Source organism: Ascaphus truei, chromosome 9 (genome assembly GCF_040206685.1).
Source record: "Ascaphus truei isolate aAscTru1 chromosome 9, aAscTru1.hap1, whole genome shotgun sequence".
NCBI classification, from domain to species: domain Eukaryota; kingdom Metazoa; phylum Chordata; class Amphibia; order Anura; family Ascaphidae; genus Ascaphus; species Ascaphus truei.
The window spans coordinates 48,959,602-48,985,542 of record NC_134491.1 but is presented as its reverse complement, the minus strand read 5'-3'; the positions used below and the strand labels follow the sequence as shown (position 1 = coordinate 48,985,542).

General features: G+C 49.1%; 1 protein-coding gene across 2 annotated transcripts in view; it reads left to right on the top strand.

The window, feature by feature from the left end:
• Window positions 1–25,941, top strand: part of YLPM1 (YLP motif containing 1) — a 37,105-nt gene that overhangs the window by 9,283 nt on the left and 1,881 nt on the right. For both annotated transcript variants that reach the window (XM_075614721.1, XM_075614720.1), the window contains 14 exons: window positions 38–164; window positions 2,319–2,544; window positions 2,625–2,723; window positions 3,050–3,251; window positions 3,403–3,524; window positions 3,618–3,754; window positions 3,998–4,060; window positions 6,404–6,523; window positions 6,784–6,960; window positions 7,331–7,414; window positions 7,642–7,725; window positions 7,935–8,018; window positions 8,701–8,752; window positions 22,771–22,898. In XM_075614721.1, the coding sequence (XP_075470836.1) occupies window positions 38–164; window positions 2,319–2,544; window positions 2,625–2,723; window positions 3,050–3,251; window positions 3,403–3,524; window positions 3,618–3,754; window positions 3,998–4,060; window positions 6,404–6,523; window positions 6,784–6,960; window positions 7,331–7,414; window positions 7,642–7,725; window positions 7,935–8,018; window positions 8,701–8,752; window positions 22,771–22,898 (1,705 nt within the window). The remainder of the gene's footprint in view (window positions 1–37; window positions 165–2,318; window positions 2,545–2,624; window positions 2,724–3,049; window positions 3,252–3,402; window positions 3,525–3,617; window positions 3,755–3,997; window positions 4,061–6,403; window positions 6,524–6,783; window positions 6,961–7,330; window positions 7,415–7,641; window positions 7,726–7,934; window positions 8,019–8,700; window positions 8,753–22,770; window positions 22,899–25,941) is intronic.

The window sequence follows — 25,941 nt, the reverse complement described above, 5'->3', positions numbered from 1 at the left end:
CGGATGCAGGTTGTAAGGTCTCCTTTCCTCTGTGCAGGGAGCAGAAAGAGCAGCTGGACACTTTGAAGCAATTCTTCAGTGAGTCACCGCCTTCTGAAAGCTCCCAGCAGCTGCCAGGCTTATCGAGAATAGACCATATTTCCCCAAACCCAGATGTTTACCAGGTAAGAGCTGCTCTTTGAGGGGTTATGATGCTCCCAACAATCGGGTCCTGATCTAATTTATCCATTTCTGTATTGCATACTTTTCCTCAGAAAATATCCTCCCACAGTTTTGTGTATTGCTTTCACCTTTCTCCGGTGTATGCTGCATGTTATCCCCCCGCAGACCTGCTCTCCCTAGTGTATGCTGCATGTTGTCCCCCCGCAGACCTGCACCCTGCTCTCCTCTGTGTATGCTGCATGTTGTCCCCCCGCAGACCTGCACCCTGCTCTCCCCGGTGTATGCTGCATGTTGTCCCCCCGCAGACCTGCACCCTGCTCTCCCCGGTGTATGCTGCATGTTATCCCCCCGCAGACCTGCATCCTGCTGTTCTCTGTGTATGCTGCATGTTGTCCCCCCGCAGACCTGCACCCTGCTCTCAACGGTGTATGCTGCATGTTGTCCCCCCGCAGACCTGCACCCTGCTCTCCTCTCTGTATGCTGCATGTTATCCCCCCGCAGACCTGCACCCTTCTCTCCCCGGTGTATGCTGCATGTTATCCCCCCGCAGACCTGCACCCTGCTCTCCCTGGTGTATGCTGCATGTTGTCCCCCCGCAGACCTGCACCCTGCTCTCCTCTGTGCATGCTGCATGTTGTCCCCCCGCAGACCTGCACCCTGCTCTCCTCTGTGTATGCTGCATGTTGTCCCCCCGCAGACCTGCACCCTGCTCTCCTCTGTGTATGCTGCATGTTGTCTCCCCGCAGACCTGCACCCTGATCTCCACGGTGTATGCTGCATGTTATCCCCCTGCAGACCTGCACCCTGCTCTCCACGGTGTATGCTGCATGTTATCCCCCCGCAGACCTGCACCCTGCTCTCCCTGGTGTATGCTGCATGTTATCCCCCCGCAGACCTGCACCCTGCTCTCCTCTGTGTATGCTGCATGTTATCCCCCCGCAGACCTGCACCCTGCTCTCCACGGTGTATGCTGCATGTTATCCCCCCGCAGACCTGCACCCTGCTCTCCCTGGTGTATGCTGCATGTTATCCCCCCGCAGACCAGCACCCTGCTCTCCCCGGTGTATGCTGCATGTTATCCCCCTGCTGACCTGCACCCTGCTCTCCACGGTGTATGCTGCATGTTATCCCCCCGCAGACCTGCACCCTGCTCTCCACGGTGTATGCTGCATGTTATCCCCCCGCAGACCAGCACCCTGCTCTCCCCGGTGTATGCTGCATGTTATCCCCCCGCAGACCTGCACCCTGCTCTCCTCTGTGTATGCTGCATGTTATCCCCCCGCAGACCTGCACCCTGCTGTCCTCTGTGTATGCTGCATGTTGTCCCCCCCACAGACCTGCACCCTGCTCTCCTCAGTGTATGCTGCATGTTGTCGTCCCCCCGCAGACCTGCACCCTGCTGTCCTCTGTGTATGCTGCATGTTGTCCCCCCCCCACAGACCTGCACCCTGCTCTCCTCAGTGTATGCTGCATGTTGTCCCCCCCCCCCGCAGACCTGCACCCTGCTGTCCTCTGTGTATGCTGCATGTTGTGTCCCCCCCCGCAGACCTGCACCCTGCTCTCCTCAGTGTATGCTGCATGTTGTCCCCCCCCCACAGACCTGCACCCTGCTCTCCTCAGTGTATGCTGCATGTTGTCCCCCCGCAGACCTGCACCCTGCTCTCCTCTGTGTATGCTGCATGTTATCCCCCCGCAGACCTGCACCCTGCTCTCCTTGGTGTATGCTGCATGATCCCAGTGTGGGATTAGGGGGTTTGCTTCGGGCCGCCGTCCATGTCAAACACCGCAATTCTTCCCTAAATATTTCCAGTTAGTGGGAGACCTGAGTGTTTGCTCAGCACTGGGTTGATGTTCGGGTCAGCACTGGGTTGATGTTCGGGTCAGCACAGGTTGTTTCTGCATGTTATTTAGACCAGGAGCCTGCCTGAGCGAGATTTTTTTTTTTTTGTTGGGTGGGTGCAGCGCTTAGAGGCCCCGCGCTCTTCCCCAAAGTATTTAAATTAAATGCCGGGTAGCGCGCGCGATGAGGGGGTGAGAGCAGGCAAAGGGGCGCAGACGGAAAAGTTTGCGCCTCTGCTTTTGTTTGCCTCTCTGCTTCCTTGTGACACATCACTGAGAGGTTTGGGATAGAAACCCACAATGCATCTCCTTCCCAGCCCGTCGGCACCAGCTCCAGTCACCCTTCTGCTGCCTCAACACCCGTATCTGCAGCCACACCCAGAGCCAGGCCAGATCGCTGGGACGAGGACTCCTTTAGTGGTCTGTGGGATGAAGACAGAAGGACACAGATGCATGGGGCACTACCCGTTCCAGGGCAGACTGGGTCACTGGGGCCCAAAGTGGCAACAATTCAGCAGACTGTGGACTACGCACATGGCCGAGGTAAGTAGCAAAGACGCAACAAATCAGTACGGCAACGTCTGACCCCACAGAGAGCCTACAGTCATGTATTTGTCTTGTAGATAGCTCTGTTGGGAAAGTGGAACAGACCCCTTATGGTGAGAGAGTCATCCTCCTTCCAGACCCAGCTCTGGACAGACCACCTCCTCCCTTCCATAAAGGTAAAAGATGGCAGTGTCTGCACTAAATACAACTGTATTCTCTCTGCCCGTTATTTGCATTGCTCATCCTGTGTGTTCAGGTTGTATTCCTCCTCCCCGTGCGTGTGCGCGGCGTGTGGCTTCCTCCCTGTGTCAGGGTTGTTGTATCTGTGTTCTCACAGTGACTTCTCGTATCTTCTTAACTCTGGATCTGTCACTGGAGCCGACAGGCTGTGTTATCGACATGTGCTCCTGAGAGCTCACAAGCAGCCATTTCTGTAGAAGTTTGGATGTTGCCTGCATGCGATCCTGTGAGAGAAACTGATGCGAGTTCTGCGTCTCCTCAGACTACCTGGCTGATCGCTATGACCGGGATCAGAGACAACATGAACCTTACTTTGAGCGGCAAAGCAATAAGAACATTGATCGTCGGGAGTTTGAAAGGGAAAGAGAGCGGGACCGTGAACGAGAGGCGCACAGGGAACAACGTAGCCTTGGAGATCACGAGAGGGAGAGGTTTGACCGTGAGCGTCACTCTCGCGAGGACAGGTAAAGTGTAACGTCATAAGTCTCGTCCTGTTAGCCTCACCTTTCCATGAACAGCTGGAAGCCTAAAGTGTGACTAGCAGTAAAGGACTTGCGCTAGTTACTGGTCAGGTTCCTGTCAGCTGATTTTACATGCGTGTTCCCATCCGTGCAGGGCACCTCCTCACCGTGATGGCAAGGACAAGGACGGCTCCACCAGACGGGGCGGCTTCGACAAACAATCCTATGATCGGAAGTCTGAGCGGCCGGCATACGAGCTCACACCTGCGTTTGGAGGTAAGAAGCCCTTCTCGCCTGTCTCTCCCGGGAGTCCTCCCTGTACTTCCTTGGAGGGAGCAAAGCATAAACTGCTGCTGCGGTTCCTTACAGGTGAGCGCAGAGGCTTCTCCGAAGAGAGGCCAGGCAGTCACCCACCCGTACCTGCCCCCCGACCAGAGAAAAAACCAGAGACCAAGAACGTGGACGATCTCCTGAAGAAGCCAGGCCGAGAGAGCAGGCCTGAGCGGGTGAGTTGCCTTGTCGTAAAGGAGCGGGTTCTTCATAGTGAGCCTCATTCTGGAGAGAGATCAGCCCATACTCTGGGTGGGATGGGGTGCAGAGGCGGTTGGCTTTTCCTGTTCTCGTGTGTGTGTGTGTGTGTGTGTGTGTGTGTGCGACGCTCTCATACATGCCATGCTCTGATGCCAATGGAAAGTTAACAGCATATATCTTGCACGTTACTCAGACCCTTCATCTTTGCTGTGTTTTAGATTGTCATCATCATGAGGGGCTTGCCAGGAGGCGGAAAAACTCATGTGGCAAAGCTGATCCGGGTAAGTAACATGAACCAGGCTGGGTGTGAGCCAGGCTGTGAGCTCGCTGAGCTGAGTGTGAGACAGGCTGTGAGCTTGCTGTGTGTGTGTGTGGCAGGCTGTGAGCTCCCTATGCTCTGTGTATGTGCCAGGCTGAGAGCTCCCTGCACGCTGTATGTGTGACAGTCTGTGAGCTTGCTGTGTGTGTGTGCCAGGCTGTGAGCTTGCTGTGTGTGTGCCAGGCTGTGAGCTTGCTGTGTGTGTGCCAGGCTGTGAGCTTGCTGTGTGTGTGCCAGGCTGTGAGCTTGCTGTGTGTGTGCCAGGCTGTGAGCTTGCTGTGTGTGTGCCAGGCTGTGAGCTTGCTGTGTGTGTGCCAGGCTGTGAGCTTGCTGTGTGTGTGCCAGGCTGTGAGCTTGCTGTGTGTGTGCCAGGCTGTGAGCTTGCTGTGTGTGTGCCAGGCTGTGAGCTTGCTGTGTGTGTGCCAGGCTGTGAGCTTGCTGTGTGTGTGCCAGGCTGTGAGCTTGCTGTGTGTGTGCCAGGCTGTGAGCTTGCTGTGTGTGTCCCAGGCTGTGAGCTTGCTGTGTGTGTGCCAGGCTGTGAGCTTGCTGTGTGTGTGCCAGGCTGTGAGCTTGCTGTGTGTGTGCCAGGCTGTGAGCTTGCTGTGTGTGTGCCAGGCTGTGAGCTTGCTGTGTGTGTGCCAGGCTGTGAGCTTGCTGTGTGTGTGCCAGGCTGTGAGCTTGCTGTGTGTGTGCCAGGCTGTGCGCTTGCTGTGTGTGTGCCAGGCTGTGAGCTTGCTGTGTGTGTGCCAGGCTGTGAGCTTGCTGTGTGTGTGCCAGGCTGTGAGCTTGCTGTGTGTGTCCCAGGCTGTGAGCTTGCTGTGTGTGTGCCAGGCTGTGAGCTTGCTGTGTGTGTCCCAGGCTGTGAGCTTGCTGTGTGTGTGCCAGGCTGTGAGCTTGCTGTGTGTGTCCCAGGCTGTGAGCTTGCTGTGTGTGTGCCAGGCTGTGAGCTTGCTGTGTGTGTGCCAGGCTGTGAGCTTGCTGTGTGTGTGCCAGGCTGTGAGCTTGCTGTGTGTGTGCCAGGCTGTGAGCTTGCTGTGTGTGTGCCAGGCTGTGAGCTTGCTGTGTGTGTGCCAGGCTGTGAGCTTGCTGTGTGTGTGCCAGGCTGTGAGCTTGCTGTGTGTGTCCCAGGCTGTGAGCTTGCTGTGTGTGTCCCAGGCTGTGAGCTTGCTGTGTGTGTGCCAGGCTGTGAGCTTGCTGTGTGTGTGCCAGGATGTGAGCTTGCTGTGTGTGTGCCAGGCTGTGAGCTTGCTGTGTGTGTGCCAGGCTGTGAGCTTGCTGTGTGTGTGCTATTTGCAAAGAAAGTACCCGGGCGCTATCTCTTTATGGTGCTCATAAAATATTGTAAGTGGATGGAGAAAAAAAGGGATGTAATACAGCCTTAAGATAATGTTCTTAAGATGTCCTCGTGTGACTCGGAATGTGTGTGCCAGGCTGTGAGCTCCCTGCGCGCTGTGTGTGTGCCAGACTGTGAGCTCCCTGCGCGCTGTGTGTGTGCCAGGCTGTGAGCTCCCTGCGCGCTGAGCTGGGTGTGTGCGCTCCCTGCGTGGTGAGCTGGGTGTGTTTGTGCGCTCCCTGCACGCTGAGCTGGGTGTGTGCGCCAGGCTGTGCGCTCCCTGCGCGCTGAGCTGGGTGTGTGCGCCAGGCTGTGCGCTCCCTGCGCGCTGAGCTGGGTGAGTGCGCCAGGCTGTGCGCTCCCTGCGCGCTGAGCTGTTTGTGTGCGCCAGGCTGTGCGCTCCCTGCGCGCTGAGCCGGGTGTGTGCGCTCCCTGCGCGCTGAGCTGGGTGTGTGCGCCAGACTGTGCGCTCCCTGCACGCTGAGCCGGGTGTGTGCGCCAGGCTGTGCGCTCCCTGCACGCTGAGCCGGGTGTGTGCACCAGGCTGTGCGCTCCCTGCGCGCTGAGTGGGTGTGTGCGCCAGGCTGTGCGCTCCCTGCGCGCTGAGCCGGGTGTGTGCGCCAGGCTGTGCGCTCCCTGCGCGCTGAGCTGGATGTGTGCGCCAGGCTGTGCGCTCCCTGCGCGCTGAGCCGGGTGTGTGCGCCAGGCTGTGCGCTCCCTGCGTGCTGAGCTGGGTGTGTGCGCCAGGCTGTGCACTCCCTGCGCGCTGAGCCGGGTGTGTGCGCCAGGCTGTGCGCTCCCTGCGTGCTGAGCTGGGTGTGTGCGCCAGGCTGTGCGCTCCCTGCACGCTGAGCCGGGTGTGTGCGCCAGGCTGTGCGCTCCCTGCGTGCTGAGCTGGGTGTGTGCGCTCCCTGCACGCTGAGCTGGGTGTGTGCGCCCGGACTTTGTGACCTTACCTTATGTTCCTCTCAGGATAAGGAAGTGGAGTGTGGGGGGGCGGCTCCCAGAGTTCTGAGTCTCGACGATTATTTCATTACTGAAGTGGAGAAGATGGAAAAAGATCCTGATTCTGGCAAGAAAGTGAAGAAGAAGGTGTGTTACTGGGTCAGCCAGTGTGAGAGAGAGAAGGGGGTTTAGGGAATTTGAGGGAGGGGGCTTCATGGAGTGAGTGTGGGTGGGGGAGGGGCTTCACGGAGTGAGGGTGGGGGAGGGAGCTTCACGGATTGAGGGTGGGGGAGGGGGCTGCATGGTGGGAGTGTGCGACGGGGACTTCACGGTGGGAGTGTGAGGGAGGGAGCTTCATGTTGTGAGAATGGGCTGCACGTAAATCTATGCCTTATCGTCCCGAGCAGGTGATGGAGTACGAGTATGAGCCGGAGATGGAGGAGACATACCGGAGCAGCATGTTCAAAACCTTCAAAAAGACACTGGATGACGGATTCTTCCCCTTCATCATCCTCGACAGTATCAATGACCGTGTGCGGCACTTCGAGCAGTTCTGGAGTGCGGCCAAGACCAAAGGATTCGAGGTGCGGTAACACCGAGGGGAAATCCCACTGTGCGGTTACAGCCAAGCCATGGATGGGAACATCAGTCTGTGTAGTCACTCCCTAGGGACACGGGTAGGGGCGTTCCTGCGTAGTCACGCTCAGGGCACACTGGCAGAAGATATATTAGTGAGCAGTTACTTCCCTCGTATCACACACCGCGTATCGTGTGTAGTTACCCTCTGGGGGGATCTGAGGCAGGGGTACCTGTGCTTGGCTACAGAACGGATGGTCATGTGTTATGGCCATCCGTGGTCACTAAGCGATCCCAAACCATGTGGCCATTGAAAGTGTAGGTTGTGTCCTGTGCTACTCTCGGTGGTCTCACTGTCCCTCCTTTCATTGTGTGTAGGTGTATCTGGCTGAGATGAGCGCAGACAGCCAGACGTGCGCCAAGCGGAACGTGCACGGGCGTAAGCTGAAGGACATAAATAAGGTGGGCGAGAGATTCATGGGGGGACCATCCTGTCACAGGGTGAGAGGTGCATGGGGGGGGCTTCCTGTCACATGGTGAAGGATGCATGGGGGGCTTCCTGTCACAGGGTGAAGGATGCATGGGGGGGGGCTTCTTGTCACATGGTGAGGGGTGCATGGGGGGGGCTTCCTGTCACAGGGTGAGGGGTGCAGAGTTGCTCTCCTGTGCTCACCCCCCTTTCTTCCCAGATGTCCGATAACTGGGAATCTGCCCCTCGTCACATGATTCGGTTGGATATCCGATCCTTGCTTCAGGATGCAGCCATTGAAGAGGTGAGTGTCGCGTACAGCCTATCCCTCGCTCGCCTTGTCCTGATAGGTTTGTCTCCAATATCCTGCATTTTGGGGAACAGTCGCTCCCCAATAACCCTGCACTATGTGGCTCCGGTTGGACCCGCTCTGAGGTCTCTGGCTCAGTTTGGGTGAAGGCTTGAGCTCCAGATAAGTGAGGGATTTGCTCGCAACGACTGTTTCTCTTGCAGGTTGAAATGGAAGATTCCGAGCCCAGTGCAGAGCCACCGAAAGAAGTGAAGAAGGAGCCATCAGAGGAGGAAGAGGGTGATCGGGTAGGAGAGCCTGCCACCCCTCCCGCCCCCGGCAGTGTTTAGGATTGAAGGGGAGAGGGATAGCAGTAGAGTGGTGACTGAGGAGTTACTTGCATTCCTCAGCTATGTAGCCTTGCTGCTCTCACAGGCTAGGGGGCTACAGTTAGCCGCGCAGAGTAGATAAGGGTTTGCTTACATTGTAGCTCTGTGTAACCCGTCCTAATCTTTGCGCTGCTACGTTTGTGTCCCGAGCTTCACAGCGATCATTGTGTGCTTCACCACAACATTCATTTGACGTTTTTCCTATTACCCAACGTACAATTATGTGAGGAATCTGTTCAAAACACACAGCATCTGCCTCATCTGTGTGTTCCCTGCCATCCCGTGGCCTGTGTCCCATCCCGTGGCCCCCTCCCCTCGGGCCATTCCCTGCCGGGTCTATCCCACCATGGCCTCACATCCCCGTGGCCCCTCTGACATGCCACACGTGCGGGTTCCATGTGCCACTGTGGGAAGTGACGTTTCCTGGTATTCGGACATGTCTGTGTGCCGGTCGCACGGGGGGGGGGGGGGCGCTTTCATTTGTAGTATGTGCAAGTCACAGCCTGTCCTGGGATTCACAGCAATGTCATCAGCAGTGATAGTACAGAAATGCTATGCTTGTGTGTCTCGCTAACCCTTCCAGCTTCTCTCTGTGATCTAGGGGTACCTTCCGAAAAGCAAATGGGAGATGGACACCTCAGAAGCAAAGCTTGGTGAGTATCAACTTGAAGCCACGGTTCATTGTGGGAGGGCAGCGGTCAGCCCCAGTGCCTGGTGGTTCATACTGCTGTACGGTTGCATTGTTTTACTGTAATCAGAAGTATAAATCGGTCGGTAATACATTACTCACATTATACATCGGTTCTGCATACAGCTTGGAGGGTGCCTTACAAATGTGTAACCGCTAAATAGAACAGGTAAAACTGTTAATATTAATTAATATTACGTTCTAATAGATTTCAGCTCTCTAGTGTAAATAGACCTCGGGCATAAGGAACCTGTCCATCACCAAGTGTGAAGTGCCACCTCCTCTACTCTGCAGAGGGTTCTGAAAAGGGAATCATTGTCCGTCTCTTATTACATCCAATGCTGTCCCTCCTGTAAATCCTGCAGTGTGGTCTCGGGAGCAGAGCGTGTAACCAGAACCTCATACAAGCCTTCATAGGCCCGGCAGCCTGTATGGGTCTCTCCACCTCCCCGGTGTATCACTTGGTACAGGGTTCTGTGTTCATTTAGAAACGTAGATCCAAAGGGAAGTGATGGTTGTGATCTGGCCCAGCGATGCTTTGCTGCGTCACACATAGTAACTTGTTCCCCTGAGAGGATAAGCTGCGTGGTACATTGTAATGCAGAGGAGCTGGGGCTGACACAGAACATTATCTGAACGGACATTTGGATAACCACTTTCTTTTTGTGCTTTATGGTTTGAACTCCGATGTACCAATAACGTCTTCCTTCCCCCACCCCCGACTTGGGCTGCTTTCGCGCTCCTGAATTGCGCGCCTCTTGTAATGAGCGCAGACCCCTTCTGTCCCAGCCAGAAATATCTCCTCCTGTTTATACATCGCACACCCTTCTAGGGTGCAGTGTATCTTCAGCTAATTACCTTTTATTTCTTTGTGTTGCTGCTTAAAATAACACCTTAAATAATCCTTTTAAACATGTAGAAATAGCTTTAAAGCTGTGTCCTGTTTGATCTGATATTGATTGATACATCTTCAGAGCGTGTTAGTTTAAAAACAGATGAAAGTGGCTTGATTGGGTTGGGTGACATTGCATGTCACACGTGTGTTCACTAGCACACGGAACATGCTGTTTTCTATTTTCTGTTCACTGATTTATGGGTAAGATGCACAGAGTGGGGGATTTCTGCTGTTCTCCAAGAAAATTCACATTACAACTTGCAAGAAACGTCTGTCCCTAAACTGTCACGACAGTGACACCTGGCAGCTGCTTGGTGACGTGTGTAGTACAATATGTAAATACTTATTCACATATTCACACTGTATACACCTTACTAGAAGATCTGAGCGGTAAGCAGACCTGACGTATACTTTAACTTGACTGAATTGAGTGAGTTTATTAAATGATAGATTGTATAGTGATTTAAGAGTTCACCTATTTTACATATTAATAAAGCCGTGTGTAAACTCCTCAGACAGCCGTGCACAATCTTTTTGTGCCTTTATAAAACAAGATAGAGGGTGTGTGTAGGGTGGGTCCTTTGGGATGTGGTATTTGTTATAATTTTAAATACACATTTAGTGCAGGTACCTGCATAAAGGGAGTTTACCTTGATGGGTGTTGAAGGGCGAATTAATTTTTTTATCAAAAGATGCAATTAAATGACTCATTTTGTTATAAAAAATTTGTAATCAAAATGTACAATTTCACTATAATTGCGAGTCGCTGTGGGAGGAGCGCTGTGTTTCAGTATTTGTTTCCCATAAATGTGTGCCCGATTCCCTTTCCCTAGCAGCATAACGTTACTGAAAGTGATATAGTGTTACTGATGCACTTAGTTATAGGGGAAGGTCTGAGCTCCCCTAATTCTGTTTAGCTAAATGCAATATAATGTGCCACCTACTGATAGTGAGCAGGACGTGCATTATAATGGGCCAGCTACTGTTAATGAGCAGGACGTGCATTATAATGTGCCACCTACTGATAGTGAGCAGGACGTGATTTACAATGTGACATCTTCTGATAGTGAGCAGGACGGGATTTATAATGTGACATCTTCTGATAGTGAGCAGGACGTGCATTATAATGTGCTACCTACCGATAGTGAGCAGGACATGATTTATAATGTGACACTTTCTGATAGTGAGCAGGATGTGATCTATAATGTGACACCTGATGGTGAGCAGGACCATGCATTATAATGTGACACTACTGATTGTGAGCAGGACGTGCATTACAATGTGACACCTTCTGATAGTGAGCAGGACGTGATTTATAATGTGACATCTGATAGTGAGCAGGGCAGGATTTATAATGTAACACCTGATAGTGAGCAGGACGTGATTATAATGTAACACCTGATAGTGAGCAGGACGTGATTATAATGTAACACCTGATAGTGAGCAGGACGTGATTATAATGTAACACCTGATAGTGAGGAGGACGTGATTATAATGTAACACCTGATAGTGAGCAGGACGTGATTATAATGTAACACCTGATAGTGAGGAGGACGTGCATTTAAAGCGACAGAATTATTCCTGCATCTAATGCTTTATTTCTGTACATAAGAGGGATATATGTGGGGTTCACTTGTCGTCCTTTCTTGTGATTATTTTGTGGCTGTGTTTGGACACTTGTGTGTTCTGATAGTGAGAAAGTTTACATATTGTTATACATATTATATCTGCTTTGTATTGTTACGACGGCTAAGGAAGGACTTAAACTGCAAATGATCAGATGAAAATATTCCATTTGCACATCTATATCTATATCACGTTCATTTTCTTTACACGTGTGATCTATAATTTCCATATAACAACTCACCCATTGGAATAACTGTAAGGCTGAAACGCATCAAACCGAACCCTAAAATAGCTTAAAAACATCACTTGAAATAAATACCAGTTTAATTACAATACAGGCAGTCCTCGGTTATCCACCGGAATCCGGTCTGGAAGTAGCGTTGGATAGTGAAACCAGTATAAAGTGAGTCCCATGTTAATCAGTGCCGGTGAGCGTTGGATAACGCATTCAGGCGCCGAAAAACGGCCCTTAGGGTTAAAGAAGTAAAGTGTTGGATATGCCATTCGTTGTAAAGTGAAACGTTGGATAACGAGGACAACCTGTATTAGGGAAAATTCAAAAGAAAACAAACGTGTATCGAAATATTTCAAAACCATTTCTATTATCGCTGTGTAAAATAAGTATATAAAGGTAATGATCGATCTGACAATGACTCGCCCAAATGATTGCAAACACCAGGCCGTATAAATATATTATGTATACAAATCGTTTTGTCCTCCGATGTGAAACTCTTTTCATGCTGCATGTACATTACGGAGGCTGCTGGAGACGTTAGGATACAGAGAGAACCCATTTGATGTGTCGGAGCTTTGCTTTGTTTGGGGATTGCAAGCTCTTAGTTTGAGTAACAGGCTGCCGCGCAGTATACATCATATGGAGACCTCAGACCGTTAGCGCTCACACAGCAGGAGGAAAGAACGATCTCGTTGTCCTTTCTGCGTCTGAACTAAGGGAATTCTCCTGGGATAGTTTTCCTGATTATGGCATTTACTTGCCAGCGCTATGAAAGCAGGGAATGGTTCCTTTTGGTGTTAGAATAGCAATTATCCCATGGATGATGTAATGTTTTATTGCACGAGTTCAAGAGAGACCTTAATTAGCAGCTAGCTGCGTGTTTAGCATCATAGTCTGAGTGTGTAATGTGCAAAGCAACAATGAGTAACAAGCCGCTGCCGTTCACACATTCATGACACCTACCGATAGTGAGCCAGCCGCGCATTATAATGTGACTCATTGATAGTGAGAAAAGTGTAAATAAAAAACACAGTCAGAGGTTATTTTGAAACAGAATAACACGTGAATTTATTCAAGTCAAGTGCACAACAGAGACAGCTTTTGAAAAAAAGCTCTCTAACAGATAACACGTTATGCCATGTAGTTATACCCTAAAACCTAACGCTCCACCCCTGTATGGGGGGCTTGCACGTCACTAATATTACCTAATTTTGTAATACATAACAATACTAAAGCTGATGTTATTTTGTAATACATAACAATACTAAAGCTGATGTTATTTTGTAATACATAACAATACTGGATAACTGTCTGTCAGCTAAAAACCATTATGGGTTTAAATGGGATGTGCCTATTCTGCCACCTGGCATATTGTATGAGAATCAGTTTCTCTGTAAGAATCTGAGCTTATATCACGGGTTCTCACGACTTCTAGTCTGTTTACACTTTCAATTTGAAGCTGATTGGATGAGGAAAGATCAATAAATTCAGCTAAGAGCGAAAACATTCCATTCTCTGCTTCACACGTTTGTTTATATAGAAATGAAACACAGAAATTAAGACTCACAGAGACAAGACAAGATGGCGGATTGAAATATTGAAACAAAATGGCTTCATCCTAAATGCTGTTATGTTATGCCAGACCCCCTAATGCAGGGGAGCGCAAACTTTTTGTGCTGCGCCCCCCTGTCACTCTGCCCCCGTCTCTCGCGCCCCCCTGCCTACCTTCGTTCGCGTCAGATGACGTCACACGCCCACGCAGCGTCAAGTCACATGGTGCCGCGGCGTCTATTGACGCCGCGTTGCCATGGCGACGCAACACAGACGGCTGAATCCCGGTAAGTAAACAGTTGCAGGGGCCTCACGCGATCCCTCGGCATTTAATTTAAATGCCTGGGGGAAGAGCGCGGGGCCTCTGCAACTGCCCGCGCCCCCCCAGCACAATCTCCCGCCCCCCCTGGGGGTCGCGCCCCCCACTTTGCGCACCGCTGCCCTAATGTCTCAACTTTGTCAATAGTGAGCAAGAACGTGCATTAAAATGTGACACCTGATAGTGAGCAGGACGTGATTTATAATGTGACACCCGATGGTGAGCAAGAACGTGTATTAAAATGTGACACCTGATGGTGAGCAGGACGTGATTGATAATGTGCTACCTACCGATAGTGAGCAGGAAGTGATTTACAATGTGACATCTTCTGATAGTGAGCAGGACGTGCGTTATAATGTGACATCTGATAGTGAGCAGGACGTGCATTATAATGTAACACCTAATAGTGAGCAGGACGTGCATTATAAAGCGACAGAATTATTCCTGCATCCAATGCTTTATTTCTGTACATAAGAGGGATATATGTGGGGTTCACTTGTCGTCCTTGCTTGTGATTATTTTGTGGCTGTGTTTGGACACTTGTGTTCATGGATGTTCTTATAGTGAGAAAGTTTACATATTCTACATATTATATCTGCTTTGTATTATGACAGCCATGGAAGAACTTAAACTGCAGATCTCAAATGATCAGATGCAAATATTCCATTTGCACATCTATATCTATATCACGTTCATTTTCTTTACACGTGTGATCTATAATTTCCATATAACTGTGAAAGCGTAGAAATAATATCAATAAGTTAAGGGTTCAAAGTATCACCGTGAGTTTATTGCACCAAGGTACAAATGAGAGAATTCAAAATGAACTTATTCCTCTGAAAACATATTGCTTGACATGACACTTTGATACATTTCAAATGAGTAATACGCCCCTTAAGGGGGCTGGCTTGACAGATTAAAGAAAACAATATATTGACTTGTATAAAAAACCTTATTTATGCAGAAATATGCTTTGCATGCTAACCTTTATCCTATATATATCTCCCCGTTATTTGGGCCTCATAACCTCCTGACTTAGACCTGGGACATAGTGGGATGACCATTGCTGAGCCGCGCTGAGCAGATGCACTTACCCCCTGCATCTGTTATCAGCGCAGCTTCCGCAGCCGCTTCCGCATGCGTGCGGAGGCTGAGAAAATTTGCAGAGACAGGCAAGTTTAAAATTTGCCGCTCGGGGAAGCGGAGGAGCGGTCACGTGACCGCTCACATCCAATGGGAGCGAGGGACTAGCCCCGCCTCCCACTCCGCCTCCTGACACGCCTCCGCCCCGCCCCCAGAGCGTGTTCATTGCCTCGCCTGCCAGGACACAAAAAAGCACCATTTTGAGCAGGCGAGGCAGAGCAGGAGCACTGATCAGCGCGGCCCGAGGCACCAGGCCCGAGGCCTTAAGGAGTAGTGAGCAGGACGTGTATTATAAAGCGACAGAATTATTCCTGCATCCAATGCTTTATTTCTGTACATAAGAGGGATATATGTGGGGTTCACTTGTTGTCCTTGTGATTATTTTGTGGCTGTGTTTGGACACTTGTGTGTTCTTATAGTGAGAAAGTTTACATATTATACATATTATCTCTGCTTTGTATTGTTACGACGGCCATGGAAGAACTTAAACTCCAGATCTCAAATGATCAGATGAAAATATTCCATTTGCACATCTATATCTATATCACGTTCATTTTCTTTACACGTGTGATCTATAATTTCCATATAACAACTCACCCGTTGGAATAACTGTAAGGCTGAAACGCATGAAACCGAACCCTGAAGTAGCTTAAAAACATCACTTGAGATAAATACCAGTTTAATTAAAATATTAGGAAAATTCAAAAGAAAACAAACGTGTATCGAAATATTTCAAAACCATTTCTATTATCGCTGTGTAAAATAAGTATATAAAGGTAATGATCGATCTGACAATGACTCACCCAAATGATTGCAAATACCAGGCCGTATAAATATATTATGTATACAAACCATTGTACTCTGTTTTTCATGCTGCATCATAACTGCCGATGGTGAGCAGGGCGTGCATTATAGTATTACACCTACTGATGGTGAACAGGAATGTGAATTACAATGTGACACCCACCGATAGTGAGCAGAACGTGCATTATAATGTGACGCCTGCTGATAGTGAGCAGTACAATGCATTTTAATATGACACATTATGATAGTGAACAGGACATGCTTTATAATGTGACATCTACCTATAGTGAAAGACTACATATTACCACGCTCCTCCCTATAGAAGTGTGCTGCTGGTAATAAGATGGGCCTTACATATAGAAAAACACGCAGAACGATTCCTGCGCTCCTACCAGTTAGGCTAAAATATAATAGTGATCTCATGAGTAAGGGTTATTTAGTTAAACCCTTTGGCCAAAGTGTTTTAAACCTGCAGCCACGTCACGGCATGACCAGTCTGCAGCCACGTCACAGCATGACCAGTCTGCAGCCACGTCACAGCATGACCACATTTGCAGGTACCTACACTGAATATATGTAATTGTCCCGTGGACTAGTGAGAAAGCCCTGAAGGGGTTAAGTAAAGCATATGCTTTTGTGAATAGTGCAATTAAAAGTTCGCTAAAGCCAGTATCATATGACACATTATGATAGTGAACAGGACATGCATTATAATGTGACATCTACCGATAGTGAGCAGAATGTGGATTATAATGTGATACCTGCCGATAGTGAGCAGAACGTGGATTATAATGTGACACCTACCGATTGTGAGCAGGTTGTACATGATATGCTGACAGAATGATACCTGTATTCAGTGCATTAGAGGGATATATATTATATATACACCTGGGGTCCTCCTTTGCTTGTGATATTTTTATATCTGATAACACACAGAAGTCACTGGGTTTCCAGCTCGGGGAAGTGTTATCACAGGGTGTGCATTCTCATGTTTGGCGTTATTAGACCTCACGTGGCTGGGCCGTGACCCCAAATAACCTCATGGTTTGCAGAATAATGGGCCACGAGAACCTGCCGCGCCTCATTTTCTGGCTGTGCATTCAGCGTGTATAGATGGGACTAGAGTTGGGCAGGAAACCGGACGTGCTTGTAATATTGTAATGGTACAAAATGACCAGAAACCGATAATTAAATATTATTGCAGTCTTCCGGTCAGGCTGTGGCGGCAGCGGGATCCGCAATGTTTTATGGGAAGCTGATAACATGCAGTTTGAGACATTAGATTTAAAATACATTACATTTGTAATAAATCTGAGAACTAAATAAAAGCCGTGCACGCCACTTGAATGTGGTCCGATCGGCAGCTTCTGGGTTAGGGGCGTAGTATGAAAAATGTTTTAATTTTTAATTAGTTAAAACTGTGAAATCCGTCAATGTTTTTATTCCAGTTGAACAGATTTTATCTTTATATATTGTTTTTGTGATAATCTTAATATATTGTGAGAAATGTTTTGTTATTGGCCAACCCTTCCTTGCCCACATACCCACCTATATACTCACATATCTACATACCTACCTACCCACATACATATCTACCAACATACATACCCGCATACCAACCTACATACATACCTACCCGCATACCTACATACATATCTACCCGCATTCCAACATACCTACCCACATACATATCTACCAACATACCTACACACATATCTACCCGCATACCTACCCGCATACCAACATACTCACTTACATACCTACATACACACATACATACCTACCCACATACATACATACATACCTACATACCTGCATACATACCTACCCATATACATACCTACCAACCCACATACATACAAAACCGCATACCTACCCGCATACCAACATACATACGTACCACATACCTACCCGCATACAAACATACCTACCTGCATACCAACATACCTACATACATACCTACCCGCATACCAACATACCTACATACATACCTACCCGCATTCCAATATACCTACCGCATACCAACATACCTACATACCTATCCGCATACCAACATACCTACATACATACCTACCCGCATTCCAACATACCTACCCGCATACCAACATACTCACATACATACCTACATACACGCATACATACCTATCCACATACATACATACCCACCTACATACTCACATACATACCTACCCATATACATACCTACCAACCCACATACCAACATACTCACATACATACACGCATACATACCTACCCACATACATACATACTCACATACATACCTGCATACATACCTACCCATATACATACCTACCAACCCATATACATACCTACCAACCCACATACATACCTACCTACCCGCATACCAACATTCATACATACCACATACCTACTCGCATACCAACATACATACCTACCAACATACTCACATACATACCCACCTACATACTCGGATACATACCTACCCATACACATACCTACCAATCCGCATACCAACATACCACATACATACCACATACATACATACATACCACATACATACATACCACATACATACATACCACATACATACATACCACATACATACATACATACATAACCACATACATACATACCACATACATACCACATACATACATAACCACATACATACATACCACATACATACATACATACCACATATATACATACATACATACATACATACATATATAACCACATACATACATACTCTAAATAGAACTTTAAATACACCACTGTCTACTGGTAAGAACAAATGCAATAATTACATCAAATGTCACAACTACAATATACAGATGTGCATGTAGTTACTAATAAATATGCCTCTAAATTCAGAATTATTTGGTGCACTGCCAGTATTTTTATTTAAAGCGCAAAACGTTATGATATAAATAGTTTGTCTCAATGCATCACTAGCGATGTGTGGGTGTAACACGCCTGCAGGGAAGGGGATCTCACTAGCGATGTGTGGGTGTGACACGCTGGCAGGGAAGGGGATCTCACTAGCGATGTGTGGGTGTGACACGCTGGCAGGGAACTGGATCTCACTAGCGATGTGTGGGTGTGACACTGGCAGGGAAGGGGATCTCACTAGTGATGTGTGGGTGTAACAGGCTGGCAAGGAAGGGGATCTCACTAGCGATGTGTGGGTGTAACACGCTGGCATGGAAGGGGATCTCACTAGCGATGTGTGGGTGTGACACTGGCAGGGAAGGGGATCTCACTAGCGATGTGTGGGTGTGACACTGGCAGGGAAGGGGATCTCACTAGCGATGTGGGTGTGACACTGGCAGGGAAGGGGATCTCACTAGCGATGTGGGTGTGACACTGGCAGGGAAGGGGATCTCACTAGCGATGTGTGGGTGTGACACTGGCAGGGAAGGGGATCTCACTAGCGATGTGTGGGTGTGACACTGGCAGGGAAGGGGATCTCACTAGCGATGTGTGGGTGTGACACTGGCAGGGAAGGGGATCTCACTAGCGATGTGTGGGTGTGACACTGGCAGGGAAGGGGATCTCACTAGCGATGTGTGGGTGTGACACTGGCAAGGAAGGGAACCTTTTTGGTGCGATCTTACAATGACGTGGCTGGGTCTGTAACTCCTCAGCCTTCATGGGTTTTTAGCTTGTGTGGCCGTGTAAGTCATTATTTGTGCTGCATTATGCAATATCTGATTCACAGTGTAATGAGAGCGCAGTCTCCATGCAAAAGCATTTCTGGATGATGTTTTTAATCTGGCTCATCACATGTCCAAGACTGTGGTATCTACCAACCCTCTGTATATCAAACTTTGGTATATACAATCACTCTGTGTTCCAGACTCTGGTATATACAATCACTCTGTGTTCCAGACTCTGGTATATACAATCACTGTGTATTCCAGACTCTGGTATATACAATCACTCTGTATTCCAGACTGTGGTATATACAATCACTCTGTATTCCAGACTGTGGTATATACAATCACTCTGTATTCCAGACTGTGGTATATACAATCACTCTGTATTCCAGACTGTGGTATATACAATCACTCTGTATTCCAGACTGTGGTATCTACAATCACTCTGTATTCCAGACTGTGGTATCTACAATCACTCTGTATTCCAGACTGTGGTATATACAATCACTCTATTCCAGATTGTGGTATATACAATCACTCTGTATTCCAGACTGTGGTATATACAATCACTCTGTATTCCAGACTGTGGTATCTACAATCACTCTGTGTTCAGATGCTTCTTGGAGCTTTGTGCAAAAACAATATGGACGCAGTGTTGTCTGCTCCTGGCAGCATATACACGTATTGTTCTTTTCCTCTTGTAGCAGTGAAACAGGTCATGTAGTATTCCTTAATGTTTGTATAGTAATGCACAATTGCACCTGCCCTGCGGCTGTGTTTGGACACTTGTGTGTTCTTATAGTGTGAAAGTTTATAATGTAACACCTGATTTATAATGTAACACCTGATAGTGAGCAGGACGTGATTATAATGTAACACCTGATAGTGAGGAGGACGTGCATTTAAAGCCACAGCATTATTCCTGCATCCAATGCTTTATTTCTGTACATAAGAGGGATATACGTAGGGTTCACTTGTCGTCCTTTCTTGTGATTATTTTGTGGCTGTGTTTGGACACTTGTGTGTTCTTATAGTGTGAAAGTTTACATATTATACATATTATATCTGCTTTGTATTGTTACGACGGCTAAGGAAGGACTTAAACTGCAGATCTCAAATGATCAGATGAAAATATTCAATTTGCACATCTATATCTATATCACGTTCATTTTCTTTACACGTGTGATTTAAAATTTCCATATAACAACTCACCCATTGGAATAACTGTAAGGCTAAAACGCATGAAACCGAACCCTGAAGTAGCTTAAAAACATCACTTGAGATAAATACCAGTTTAATTAAAATATTAGGAGAATTCAAAAGAAAACAAACGTGTATCGAAATATTTCAAAACCATTTCTATTATCGCCGTGTAAAATAAGTATATAAAGGTAATGATCGATCTGACAATGACTCGCCCAAATGATTGCAAACACCAGGCCGTATAAATATATTATGTATACAAACCGTTTTGTCCTCCGATGTGAAACTCTTTTCATGCTGCATGTACATTACGGAGGCTGCTGGAGACGTTAGGAGACAGAGAGAACCCATTTGATGTGTCGGAGCTTTGCTTTGTTTGGGAATTGCAAGCTCTTAGTTTGAGTAACAAGCTGCCGTGCAGTATACATCATATGGAGACCTGAGACCGTTAGCGCTCACACAGCAGGAGGAAAGAACGATCTCATTGTCCTTTCTGCGTCTGCACTAAGGGAATTCTCCTGGGATAGTTTTCCTGATTATGGCATTTACTTGCAGCGCTATGAAAGCAGGGAATGGTTCCTTTGGTGTTAGAATAGCAATTATCCCATGGATGATGCAAGTGTAGTTTTGATGAGCGCATACAAAAAAAGAGTAACATACAGTGTATACAAGCGACTACTTGCAATTTGTTGGGAATACTAGGATACTATGTGTACTCACACGGGCATGTGAGTAAAATCCCTCAGCGTTGTCTTTAAAATCCCTCAGCGTTGTCTTTAAACACAGGTTCTTTCAGTCACTGGATGTTGTCATCTGCTGGGATGTGCCCGGTGTAGTATAGCCATAAACAGAAGAGGCACAAATAGCCCAAAATCAGCAATGTGATGATGGTGGGATAAATATATATTTAATAATGTACTCACACGGGCGTGTGCGAGTAGAAATCACTCAGCGTTGTCTTTTGTGCAAAGCCTGATACTTCTTGCTGTCATATGATGTCTCTAAGCAGACGGGCATGTGTGGGTGAAAACCACACCGGCAGTTCTTGACATAGGCTTCCCTCTGTTGGTGTGTCCGCGTCTTCAGCCCAATGACTGGCAGTGCATAAAAATAATAAAGGTGGTCTCTGTAGTCGAACGAACAGTCCCGGTCGCAGCGAGTCCCTCTTTCCGCGTCCGGATAGCAGGGCTGGGTCCCGGATGGTGGCACGTTGTTCCTGGTACAGCGTGCAGCCATTGTGATCCTTGACAGTGTCCGTAGTTCGTGCCACAATCCGGGACCCAGCCCTGCTATCCGGACGCGGAAAGAGGGACTCATTCCGACCGGGACTGTTCGCTCGACTACAGAGACCACCTTTATTATTTTTATGCACCGCAAGTCATTGGGCTGAAGACGCGGACACACCACCAGAGGGAAGCCTATGTCATAACTGCCGGTGTGGTTTTCACCCACACATGCCCGTGTGCTTAGAGACATCATATGACAGCAAGAAGTATCAGGCTTTGCACAAAAGACAACGCTGAGTGATTTCTACTCGCACACGCCCGTGTGAGTACATTATTAAATATATATTTATCCCACCGTCCCTGGTATTACCAGCATCACATTGCTGATTTTGGGCTATTTGTGCCTCTTCTGTTTATGGCTATACTACACCGGGCACATCCCAGCAGATGACAACATCCAGTGACTGAAAGAACCTGTGTTTAAAGACAACGCTGAGGGATTTTACTCACATGCCCGTGTGAGTACATATAGTATCCTAGTATTCCCTACTTCCCAACACATTGCAAGTAAGTCACTTGTATACACTACGTTACTCTCACATGCCCGTGTAAGTACACATAGCATCCTAGTATTCCATACTTCCCAACACATTGCAAGTAGTCACTTGTATACACTACGTTACTCTCACATGCCCGTGTAAGTACACATAGCATCCTAGTATTCCATACTTCCCAACACATTGCAAGTAGTCGCTTGTATACACTGTACGTTACTCTCTGTTTTTTTTCTCTCTTTTTTTATTTTTTATGCGCTCATTAAAACTACACTTGCAACTCTTACCAAGGATCAGGGGGCGATCCTTCCGATTAAGTAGTATCAGGACCAGTATCATTTGTCTTATCTCGTATTATTTATTATCCTTATTTGAGCCCTATCCTATTTAAGGGATTATATCACGCTATTTTGAGGGTGCGCCTCGGTTACCCGTTCTGGCAATCCCCTGGATGATGTAATGTTTTATTGCACGAGTTCAAGAGAGACCTTAATTAGCAGCTAGCTGCATGTTTAGCATCATAGGCTGAGTGTGTAATATTTAAAAGCTGTAGTGAGTAGCGTGTCGCTGCTGTTCACACGCACCTCTGCTCCGGGGGGGGGGGGGGGGTGTATGTGTCGCATTAAAGCAGTTGCAGAGTATGTGACACGGTATTCTCTCCGAGGACTGGATGTTGAAGACCAGCACAGTGTGACCGTTGCCCTTGGAAGGGGTTGTATTGGTGATGGGGAAGCTCTGTACTGCGCCCCCCTTGTAACCGGCTGCGGTGCCTTTGTGTCTCCTCAGATAAACTGGATGGGTTAAAGGGAAGCAAAAGGAAGCGAGACTGGGAATCCATGGGCAGCCGCATGGAGGATTATCTGCAGCTTCCAGATGATTACGACTCCCGGGAATCGGAGCCCGGCAAGAAAAGGGTAACGCAGACTTGTGGGAGAAATGAAGATACGGATTATCCGCGTGTTTCTCGGGGGAGGGGACAGTGTGGCACACTGGGCGTGATGGTGACCTGCTATACTTGTGCCATGTGGTTTTAGTATAGAGATGGGATGTATAGTCTGTTCTGTATTTGGCGGTATGAATAACACTGATTAACCCCATCTGTGCCAGAGGATACCCTGCCAGAAACAGCTCTGCGCTGTGCAATATCAGCCCCTGCCAGACACACCCAGCTCTGCGCTGTGCAATATCAGCCCCTGCCAGAAACAGCTCTGCACTGTGCAATATCAGCCCCTGCCAGAGACACACAGCTCTGCGCTGTGCAATATCAGCCCCTGCAAGAGAGACACAGCTCTGCGCTGTGCAATATCAGCCCCTGCCAGACACACACAGCTCTGCGCTGTGCAATATCAGCCCCTGCAAGAGAGACACAGCTCTGCGCTGTGCAATATCAGCCCCTGCCAGACACACCCAGCTCTGCACTGTGCAATATCAGCCCCTGCCAGAGACACACAGCTCTGCGCTGTGCAATATCAGCCCCTGCCAGAAACAGCTCTGCACTGTGCAATATCAGCCCCTGCCAGACACACCCAGCTCTGCACTGTGCAATATCAGCCCCTACCATAGACACAGCTCTGCACTGTGCAATATCAGCCCCTGCCAGAGACACACAGCTCTGCGCTGTGCAATATCAGCCCCTGCCAGAGACACACAGCTCTGCGCTGTGCAATATCAGCCCCTGCCAGACACACGCAGCTCTGCGCTGTGCAATATCAGCCCCTGCCAGACACGCAGCTCTGCGCTGTGCAATATCAGCCCCTGCCAGAGACACACAGCTCTGCGCTGTGCAATATCAGCCCCTGCCAGACACACGCAGCTCTGCGCTGTGCAATATCAGCCCCTGCCAGACACGCAGCTCTGCGCTGTGCAATATCAGCCCCTGCAAGACACACACAGCTCTGCGCTGTGCAATATCAGCCCCTGCCAGACACACACAGCTCTGCGCTGTGCAATATCAGCCCCTGCCAGAGAGACACAGCTCTGCGCTGTGCAATATCAGCCCCTGCCAGACACACACAGCTCTGAGCTGTGCAGTATCAGCCCCTGCCAGACACACGCAGCTCTGCGCTGTGCAATATCAGCCCCTGCCAGACACACACAGCTCTGCGCTGTGCAATATCAGCCCCTGCCAGACACACGCAGCTCTGCGCTGTGCAATATCAGCCCCTGCCAGACACACGCAGCTCTGCGCTGTGCAATATCAGCCCCTGCCAGACACACACAGCTCTGCGCTGTGCAATATCAGCCCCTGCTAGAGACACAGCTCTGCACAGTGCAATATCAGCCCCTGCAAGACACACAGCTCTGCGCTGTACAATATCAGCCCCTGCCAGACACACACAGCTCTGCGCTGTGCAATATCAGCCACTGCAAGACACACACAGCTCTGCGCTGTGCAATATCAGCCCCTGCTAGACACACAGCTCTGCGCTGTGCAATATCAGCCCCTGCAAGACACACACAGCTCTGCGCTGTGCAATATCAGCCCCTGCCAGACACACACAGCTCTGCGCTGTGCAATATCAGCCCCTGCCAGACACACACAGCTCTGCACTGTGCAATATCAGCCCCTGCCAGACACACAGCTCTGCTCTGTGCAATATCAGTCCCTGCTAGAGACACACACAGCTCTGCACTGTGCAATATCAGCCCCTGCCACACACACAGCTCTGCACAGGGCAATATCAGCCCCTGCAAGACACACAGCTCTGCGCTGTGCAATATCAGCCCCTGCCAGACACACACAGCTCTGCGCTGTGCAATATCAGCCCCTGCTAGACACACACAGCTCTGCGCTGTGCAATATCAGCCCCTGCAAGACACACACAGCTCTGCGCTGTGCAATATCAGCCCCTGCCAGACACACACAGCTCTGCGCTGTGCAATATCAGCCCCTGCCAGACACACACAGCTCTGCACTGTGCAATATCAGCCCCTGCCAGACACACAGCTCTGCTCTGTGCAATATCAGTCCCTGCTAGAGACACACACAGCTCTGCACTGTGCAATATCAGCCCCTGCCAGACACACAGCTCTGCGCTGTGCAATATCAGCCCCTGCCAGACACACACAGCTCTGCACTGTGCAATATCAGCCCCTGCTAGAGACACACACAGCTCTGCGCTGTGCAATATCAGCCCCTGCTAGACACACACAGCTCTGCGCTGTGCAATATCAGCCACTGCAAGACACACACAGCTCTGCGCTGTGCAATATCAGCCCCTGCTAGACACACACAGCTCTGCGCTGTGCAATATCAGCCCCTGCTAGACACACACAGCTCTGCCTGTGCAATATCAGCCCCTGCCAGACACACACAGCTCTGCGCTGTGCAATATCAGCCCCTGCCAGACACACACAGCTCTGCGCTGTGCAATATCAGCCCCTGCCAGACACACACAGCTCTGCGCTGTGCTATATCAGCCCCTGCCAGACACACACAGCCCTGCTATATTAGCCCCTGCCAGACACACACAGCTCTGCAATATCAGCCCCTGCCAGACACACACAGCTCTGCAATATCAGCCCCTGCCAGACACACACAGCTCTGCAATATCAGCCCCTGCCAGACACACAGCTCTGCGCTGTGCAATATCAGCCCCTGCAAGACACAGCTCTGCGCTGTGCAATATCAGCCCCTGCTAGACACACACAGCTCTGCGCTGTGCAATATCAGCCCCTGCAAGACACACACAGCTCTGCGCTGTGCAATATCAGCCCCTGCCAGACACACAGCTCTGCGCTGTGCAATATCAGCCCCTGCAAGACACAGCTCTGCGCTGTGCAATATCAGCCCCTGCTAGACACACACAGCTCTGCGCTGTGCAATATCAGCCCCTGCAAGACACACACAGCTCTGCGCTGTGCAATATCAGCCCCTGCTAGACACACACAGCTCTGCGCTGTGCAATATCAGCCACTGCAAGACACACACAGCTCTGCGCTGTGCAATATCAGCCC